The following is a 9,983-nucleotide window of genomic DNA, read 5'->3' on the forward strand; positions in this document are numbered from 1 at the left end:
TTTTTTTTTCCAGGTGGTCGCATCAAACCAATTGTCCTTATATATCGGAAAAGGGTTCATTCCAACGGAAATTAAAAGTTCTAGTGCTGATTGAGGGGGGACAACTAGCCCTCCTACCACCCTCTTTTTCCTCAATGTTGACCGATCAAAATTTTCAAAATTTTGAGATTGCTATTTTGTTCAGCATAGTTGAAAAGTCCAGTAACTATGCTTTTGAAGTTAACATGACCCCAAAAGTCACTTTTTTTGGGGGGGGGGGAAATACATTTTCTACTAAGAATATTTTCCACGGGGAGATTTTTTCGTGGGGAGGGAAAATTTCCGGTGGTGAATTTTCCTGGGAAAATTTTACATTGGGGGAATTTGCCAGAATTCAAATTTTTACCGGGTTGGAATTGTCTAGACTCTAGAGTATCCCTCCGTAGGGGGAGGTTCCACAGGAGAAATTCTTCCTAGGGGAGTTTTCCACGGGATAAGTTTTCTATTGAGAAAATTCTGCGGTAGCAACTTTCTACTAGGGTGTGGGGGTGGGACTATTTGCTGGAAAACTTTTCCACAGAGGAGAGGATTTCCATTATGATTTTATAGACATTCAGAAATTAAATTCTTTTTCAAATGAAAGTGTGTTAAGAAAAAAATTTCCCCTGTAATCGTCCGCAAGGAATCCCTGGGTGGGGAGGGGGATATTTTGAGAGAAAAGAACTTTCCATGAAGGAATTTTCCGCATTGAATCAATTTTCCATGGGGGGAATCCAAATTTCCTGACATTATTTAAAAACACTAAGAAATTAAAAAAAAATAAGTTTTTTCAACTGAAAGTAAGGAGTAAAATCAAACCTAAGACCAACAGATACTATCACGTATATGAAAGGGGTTGCCCCCTCCTCAAGACCACACTCTTTACGCTAACGTTTCACTTTTTGTCCCAATTCTTTAAAAACGACTCCTGAAACACAAAGGCCGTTTAATTAGAATAATAATTTTTTTTTTAATTCTATAAGAAATTTTAGTGTAAAGAGTGAGGTCTTGAGTGAGCTTTCTTAGATGACGGAAATTTTATCACTGGAAGTGAAAATGATGTGAGAACTGTGTGTAAGGGTTTGCATTGGTACGAGCAAAGATTTCACGTGAAAATACACAGACAAAAGAGCAGTGTTGAACAAATCGGCAAATTACGACGACATAGAAAGAAACTGTTGGCTCCCGTTTGCGGAAAAAGCGCGAGTATTCGGCCTGACTTTTGAGAAAGTGCTGAACACAAAAAAAAATTTGGGAGGAAAAACTAAATAAAATAGTCGGGATATTGAGTCAACCGAGAAAAAGCCTTTTCAAAACGATGTTCGAAAGAGTTCTGTATGTCAATACATATTGCCTCACGCTATTATTTTACACTGATCCTGTTTTCGCATTACCTGAAAACTTTGCCGAACAAATTGAAAGAGCCGAATTTTTACAAGACACCCTTCAGCGTATCTCTCCCAAAATTTAGTCCCATACTTAGAAGAAAAAAAATGTTAGAGGGGACAACTTTTAAGGAAAATGTGCCAAAAGAAGACAATAACCAATTAATAAAAATAGCTTTTTAGTTATATGCGAAATTATGTGAATTTATATGCGGATAAAACAAAGAAATGAAAGTAATTGTGAAATGTAACCCACCTTCATGGGTTTCTAAATAACCTATGTTAACAATAAAGCGCATGCGATTAATGTTAATATTAAATAAAAAAATCAACTGAAAGTAAGAATTAGCAATGAAATTTAAAGGAACAGAATTAATATCATTTTGTATATGAAAGGGGCTATCCACTCTTTAACACCTCGCTCTTTACGCTAAATTTAATTTTAACCCTTAGTTTTAGTTGGAAAAATTGCTGTTTTTTATTTAGCTTCTGATCCTTTTCCAGTGATGCTGGGAAATCCACTATACACAAAATGGTACAAACGGTTTTTGAAGGCCCTGTCGCAAAATTCATCCATCAAGAAGTAAGATATAAAATTATTTTTCAGTATGTTGATAAATCAAATTAACTTTTTGTTCTTGCATTCCCAATTTTTTGTTCTGTCGTCCGCCCCCTCAAACTCCTGGAGGAGTCCAACTCCAAACGTCATGAGACCGGCTATTGCTACCCATTCAAATGTTTTCCTAATATTGCCACCGACTGCTTATGACTTTATCAATAATGAGTGGCTGTTTAGTCCTTTTTCTAATGAATGAGTTGGTAATTTCGTCCGTCCAGTTGATCCGTCAAAGTAAATTATTTTCAAAACTTATGATTCCTTTCTCTAGCTGTTTTGTCAGCTTTCAGAACCATATAATAGTAGTGTCAGGACATTACTATTGAAGAGCCTCAATTTCAGCTTCATAGAAAAAGTGGAACTTCTCCAAACGTTTCTTAACTTATCAAAGGCGCTTCCTGCGCACGCGATATTTGTGGTAATTTCATGCTCAGGGCTTCCATCAGTGCTCACTAGACTCTTAAGACATCTATATATCTCTACCTCTTCAATTTTCTTTGCTTTATTTGTCAGAGGCTTATTGGGTAGTTTAGTCACATTATTACGCAGTATTTTCGTCATTTGCAGGCTTATTGCCAAACCTATTCGTTTACCTATTTTCAAGAGCTCATTTATGTTGTACGGAAGCTCCTCTCTTAAATAAGCAAGCAGCGTTATATTGTCTGTGAAGTCTGCATTAAATAAAGTACGACTTTCATTCAACTGGATGAAGTTGCACGTCTGCAGGATGAAGTCAATGAGTATTGGAAACAACCCTGGGGATAGAATACACCCTTGTCAAACACCTGAGCTGACTTTGAACCACTCAGTCAGGTCCTCATCATCAGTTCAAACAGCACGCATTTGTTCATCATTATACTTCAGATGATTTTATCAGGGAATTCATAGTAGCATAGTAGCATTTTATCAAGGAATTTTAAATATCAGATTTTAAAAAGGCCCAACATTTAACAAAAAGTATTGAAAAAGCCGCCATGCAAGAAGCCCAACAGCTACGCCACCGGATCCTGGTTGGGCTACAAGGCAGACGTGTGTAAATTAATTCTCATTGTCGCTTGTCTTCTACCCTCAGCCTCTTCTTGATATAAAGGCGTCACCTTAGGTTCGATACAACCATCCAGGGAAAAAAAATACAAATTCTTCCTTACAGTTGTGACCTATTTAGATTGTTTATGGCAAGAAGTGTCAGTATGTCAGTTTAAATAAGAAACAAAAAAGTATGCAGCAAATTTTGAGGCCGGGCCCCAGCAGACAATGTGAGCCTCTTCCTAACGTCTTGGCGCCACCCTAGGTTTGATACCTGGGTAAAATACAAATTCATCCTTAAAGATTTGACTTGTTTAGGTAATTTTGTGGCTAGAAATGTCAATATTACAGTTTAAAAAAAAGCTATATAGCTGATTTCGAGGCTGGTCTCCGGCAGTCGGCACGTGGCAGGCTTGTACAGGGTGTCTGTTAAGTCTGCATATATAAAAATTTTGATATTTTATTTATTTATTTTACTTTCATTGCAAGATCAAATGATGGCTCTGTCTGAAGAGGAATGAATCAAGATGGTACTCTTGGGGGGACGAGGAGGATGGTTTCATTGCAATATCACCGATGAATTTAACCGCATATTTCTTTGTTCTTCGCTTTTATTTTTGTCTCATTTTAATTCTTGCCCCCATTCATCTTCTAACTGGGTATTCTTTGTTCTTCACTTTTGTTTTTGACTCGTTGTACTTGTCGTCTACGCAAGTAAAAAAAACAAGTTTTTTTTTTTTAACGGAAAGTAAGGAGCAACACTAAAACTTAAGACGAACAGAAATTATTCCGTATCTAAAAGAGGCTGTCCCTTCCTCAACACCTCGCTCTTTACGCTAAATTTTTTTATTGTTTTAAACAATAGACTTGTGAGAAAGAATCAAACTTAAGCGTAAAGAGCAAGGCGTTGAAAAGGGGACAGTCCCTTTCATATACGAAATAATTCTTTTCGTTTTAAGTTTTAATGTCGCTCCTTACTTTCAGTTAAAAAAAAACTTTTTTTTATCTAATTTTTTAAACGTTTTTGAATTAATGCAGCTTTGATTTTGGCTCACCGTACATGAATAATTAAACCGAAATTTGCATATTAATTTTACTTTTTTTGGCTAAATGGCTTTCTCGAAATTTTGTTCTGACGTAACTTACGAATTAACTTACGTCACTAACTTCTATATTCGTATGTTTTTATTTCGTATATTAGGGAATTCCCCCCCCTTGTCAATGCCTCACTCTTTACGCTAAAGTTCGAATTTTGTTCGAATAACAAACCCCTGAGTCACAAAGGCTGGTTAATTAGAATAGATAGCTCTTTTGAAAGTACTAAAAATACTTTAGCGTAAAGAGCGAGTTATTAACTAGAGGGCGCACCCCCTCGAATACGTAATAATTTCTGTTTGTTTTAGGCTTTATTGTTGCTCCTTACTTTCAGTTGAAAAAACTTGTTTTTTTATTTAATTTCCGATTGTTTTTTTAATAATCCTGGGAAATCAGGTGCCCCCTTCATAGAAATGAAGGCCATGGAAACATCCTTCATGGAAAGATCCTCCCCTGTAACCCTCTCCTACAACCCCCCCCCACCAGAAATAAAGCCCTCCTGAAATCGTCTGTATACTTCCCATTAACCAATACTATATGTAAACAATGAGCAAAGTCGATAACTTGCAGCCCTTCCCCTACGATCACCCCTGAAAAAAAAAAAAAAAAAAAAAAAAAAAAAAAAAAAAAAACACGCATACGTGATCTTTATTTTGGCAAAAAATACAAAATTCCAAATTTTTTCAGACAGGAGCTTGAAACTTTTATAGTAGGGTTCTCTGATGCGCTGAATCTGATTGTGTGATTTTCAAAGCTCTATGACTTTCAGGGGTTGTTTCCCCTTTTTTTGAAAATAAGGCAAATTTTCTCAGGCGCGTAACTTTAGATGGGTAAGATTAAACTTGATGAAACTTATATATTTGAAATCAGCATAAAAATCCAATTCTGTTGATGCATCTATTGGTATCAAAACCACGACCTGTTTGATTTGTCTTCTAGGCATTATTAAACTGCTTAAAATGCCGTTTGTAAATATACTTCTTACATTTAGTATTTCATATTTAGATATGTTCCTTTTCCAATGTTGCCTGCGCCATAGATACTAAAAACAATGAGATCCTTTCTGGAGGGGGGAGGGGGAATGATTTAAATTATTTTATTGAACATGCTCTTAAATATGACGTCAGTCACGTTATTTTTTTTAATGCTCTTAACGAAATTTATAAGACTCGCGACCAATATACATCTTTTTTTTAGGCCAGAAAATCTCAAGATGCAAATTTTTCAAAGAAAAAAATACAAAATAAATCAGTAAAAATTATTGCTCGTTTAAAGTGATAAGATAAAGATTTAAATAAATATTTCTATTTAAATGTCAGTGAAAGCCATCTAACTTGTGTTTTATGAATACCCCCCCCCCCCCCTAAGGGGATGCTCAACGTCATTATGAACATTTATTTTTTATTTTTACATATATTCCATTCAGTTATAGCCTATAGAAAATCAATTGGCTGATTTTCTTTTTAAATAGCACGGTAGTATCTTGATCCATCTTCTAATTTCTCATTTCTGTGTTTATATTTTCAGTCTATACGATATCATATAAACTCTATTTTAAAGATTGTTATTTTAAAAGTATTTCTTGTAAAAGATTTGTTAAACTATGAAAAAAATTATGGTATTTTTATTTTTAGTTTGAAACTAGGCCAATAATTAAAAAGTATACAGTTAGATGAGAATAGTTTAATGCAAAATTTTTATAAATACTGCTATAGATCACTGTAAATAGAACCAATCAGCGATAGCAAAAATAAAAAAAAATAGCTGCAAGTGCTACTTCAAATTTAGCAAATTTGTTACAAAACGTCAAGCAAGAAAATTACTGATTAAAACGCTATGTTGAAGAACTGCGATATCCTTGTGCTGCTTAAGTGGAAGTTTTTGGATATAAGACTCTACTGGACTCTAAATAAAGATTTAAAGAAATATTTCTATTTAAATATCAGTAAAAGCCAACCCACTTGTGTTTTATGAATACCCCCTCCCTAAGGGTATGTTCAAGATCTTTATGAACTTTTATTTTTATTTTTAAATAATTTCGGGGAATCTGGCTCTCTCTCCATGAAAAATTCCGGTTCTTGTGCATTATACGCCACTCACCTAAGTTTACGATACGTAAAACTCGAGAACAAACCGGTTTCTTCGTTACCTTAGAAAAAAATTTGGACCATATATTTGCACATTAGGGGGGGGGGGGGAGGGATTAAGTATAGCTGGTATGCATGCAAAATTTGTTTAGTAAAATTATTCTGCCTATTAGATAAATAGATAAATAAGTGTATTTTAAAGCCAAATATACGGCCATAAACACAGTAAAATAACATAAATGAAAGGTACAAATAACATAAACTTTGATCACCGATCATCATAAAACGCTTAAATGAAACACTAAATTACCTAATAATAGTATTTAATACTCGGAAAAACGGTAATTTAAAAAAAAAAAACACTTAACACTTGGAAAAAAAACTTTTAATGAAACATTACAATTACTTTATACTGGGATTGTTTTTTTTTTAGTTGACAAAATTTCCAGATACCCCCCCCCCCATAATGTGCAAATCCATAGCCCAAATTTATTTCTAAAGTAACGATGAAACTAACGAAAAAACCGGTGTGTTCTCGAATTTTACACAGCGTAAACTTGAGTGAGTGGCGCATAATACACGTAACAAGCCCCTAATTTACAAAAAATAATATTGTTACAAAAAATTGCTCCGTTGGACATCTATCTGTGGTTTCTACTTAGGTAAAATTTATCATACGCACTCTTTCTGGTTTGCCCATGTTTGCCAAAGACCGGCCGAGACTTTTACAAATTAAATCATGCACTGCAAACCAGCACCTGATTGGAGGAATAGACATGGAGGACAAGCCAAAAATTGGCTCAGCACCGTCCAATCTGACCACGAGCTGAATGGCGGGTTCCGGAGACATGGTCGCAGATGGTTGAACCCTTCATGGGACCCTTCATGGTTGAAAATTATTGCCCCATTGCCCTAAGACCGTAACCTGTGGAATTCAACATTCTGCCAGGTCCTGTCGCCAGGGAGAGCTACATAGCTTGTGTCCTGTTCTAAGTACAAGTACAAGTAAGTAGCTAACATGCCTACACTTCTAGATAGTAATATCTTACAAGAATTTAGCGTTCAATTAAATATTACATCCGAATCTCCTGTGGCAATATCACTTGGTGTTTCATCTCGACAAAATATATTACCCTCCGCAAGAAGGTAGTTTTATTCTCTTTTTTCTCTTGCCTTTCCTCATGCTAAAATCCTCTTTTTTAACCTAACTAAGCTCAAAAAAAAGAAATTAAAAAATGACAAGTAAATTACATGGTCTCTCCTTGAAATACGATCTGAGACTAAAAAATACAACAAAACATTGTTTTACACATAGACAATTATAAAATTCTTCAGAAGGCCGAAAAGTTTAATTAAAAGCTTTCAATAATGAAATGAGGTGAGGAAAGCGAAGTTTCAGATATTCTCATACAACTAAGATTTGTCATTGTTTTTGCTCCTTCTAGTTTTAAATTATAAACGAAATTAATTGAAACTTTGGAGTAGAAGTCCATAAGACAAATGTTGTTTCATTCATCCCAGTCCAGGGACTTGTCTATAATTTATCAATAGCTGTAAACTGGATATGTTATTTTATAAGATGCTCTTTTTAGCTAGGGGCTAATAATCCTCTCTACCGACATTGTCATCAGTCTGATGAAAATATTCAGACCATTTCTTTTGAGTGTCCATTTTCTGCAGATGATTCAAAGATTTGGTGCAACAAAAGCCATGTTGCTGGTGTGTAAAAATTCAAGACTAAGTTTTGGTTGTTATTTAGAACAAACTGACAGATAAGCCCTTTAAAGAAGTGTATTTAATCCTAATTTCCACAAAAGTGTATATGCAACTATATGTGAGAAAGTCACGGTTTAAAAGTAGACGAAGCGAATAATAGGCTGTAAGCCTGTAGGATACCAGGAATAAAGGTGACATAGGCTTAAATTGGTGAATAGCAGCTTCACCTGATTTGCTTCAAAACGAAATGTGTAAACTTATAATGAAATTTGAACTGAAATACTTTGAGTCCAACTTTCGCCTTCAGATTCGTCCAAGAAAACTTCTTGAAGACACACTAAACTGAAATAATTAGAATGAATGCCAGTAGAGTCTTACATCAAAAAAATTCCACTTAAGCAGCACAAGGATATCATAATTCTTCAACACAGTGATTTTCTTGCTTGACGTTTCGTAACAAATTTGCTAACTTTGAAGCAGCACTTGCAGCTTTTTTTTTGCCATCGCTGTTCTTGTATGTTGACCAGTTCGGGTCAGCCTTAAGCATTTTTTTTGAAAAATCGCATCTTCCTCCAACACAATCATTTTTGGTCACTGAAAGAAGGCATTACATTTTTTTATTTCCGTCCAAATGAGCCCTCTTCGATCTTCTAGAACCATTGGTTCGATACTATCACCCCTGTGAAAAAAAAAATATAAACATGCATCCGTCATCTATCTTGTGGTAAAAAAAAATACCAGTTCCAAATACCAGTTAAAGTTCCAAGTTTTTGTAGGTATAAGTTTGAAACATCTAAAGTGTGCTTCTCTGATATGCTGACTCTGATGATGTGATTTTGATTAAGATCACTTGACTTTTTAAGGGGTTTTCCTCCATTTTATGAAAACCCGGCAAATTTTCTTAGTCTCGTAGCTTTTGATGGGTAAAACTAAACTTAATGAATTTAATATATCTAAAATCAGAACATATGATTCTTTTGATGGATCCTTTGTCATAAAAATTAGTTTTTTAAAGTTTCGGTTGCTAAGGCCGAGTTGCTCCTTACTTACAGTTCACTACTTGATTATAGCCAATAAGAACATTCAATTTTACATTCCCTCTACGGTCTAAAAACATCTCAGTCGTGGAGCTGTATATTTGTGGGTTACCAACAAAAGCAAAAACAGACAGCCATCTCACGAATATAACAGTAAGTGATCGTTCATACCCGATTGTCTACTTTTAGATTTAATATAAGATTTATTTCAAAAATATCTATCACAAGCCCGGATAGGCCGAATTCACACTTTCGAGTCAAAAAACACATACACAAGCACACACAAAAGATACAGAAGCAAACACACACAACTAAGGGCTAGTCAGAACAAATTAGCTGCTATAAATTTTTAAGAGCCAAATAATAGTCGGATGTGTTTTTGACAACAGCGTCTGTAAGAGCAGCTTAAAACGTAAAACACCTTATTAGATGTTAAATATATGTTGTCTAGACCAATGCAGCCTCTCAGCATTTTTGAGAAGTTAATGCTATGTACTGGTAACTTGGTATTTTTTAGTTATTTATCAAAAACTTTCCGAAAAAGAAGTTTTTCATAGAAAAGTAAAGGGCATACTAAACTTGAGATCAGCAGAAATAAATTCCTGTGATAATTCAACCTCAAAATGACCAGAAATTACCATTAAAGAATAAATGAAACCCAAAACAAACATAGATTAAATAAACCATCTTGGGAAACAAATATAAAACAGGTACTAACATAAATGAAAAAATAAATCTTCAAACGAGTAGAACTTAAATTGATTAAAACGAGATTAAAACGAGAGCAAATCAAGATTAAAACGAACAAAAATCACTATAAAAAAGAGTTTGGCTGCTGCCCCATCCCCTGGTTGTAAAAGTCTAAAGCCAACTGCGTCACTGGCACTTTACTGAAAACGAATTATATTACAAATGTTTTCGTATGTACTTATTACAACATTGAAAATAAAAATTACAATGAAATAAAATCTTAAACTGATGAGCTTTCAGCAATTAATATTAT

The 9,983-nt window shown here is 34.6% G+C and overlaps 1 protein-coding gene across 1 annotated transcript in view; it reads left to right on the plus strand.

Annotated features, from left to right (window-relative positions):
* The window catches only part of LOC148948318 (uncharacterized), a 135,672-nt gene extending 127,718 nt beyond the window's left edge, over nt 1-7,954 (plus strand). The window contains exon 9 of the mRNA XM_089094886.1: nt 7,820-7,954. Coding sequence (XP_088951012.1) covers nt 7,820-7,954 — 135 coding nt within the window. The remainder of the gene's footprint in view (nt 1-7,819) is intronic.
* Nucleotides 7,955-9,983: the final 2,029 nt, after the last annotated feature.

This window comes from Artemia sp. Qi Xiang Cuo, chromosome 9 (assembly GCF_049724085.1).
Source record: "Artemia sp. Qi Xiang Cuo chromosome 9, ASM4972408v1, whole genome shotgun sequence".
Classification (NCBI taxonomy): domain Eukaryota; kingdom Metazoa; phylum Arthropoda; class Branchiopoda; order Anostraca; family Artemiidae; genus Artemia; species Artemia sp. Qi Xiang Cuo.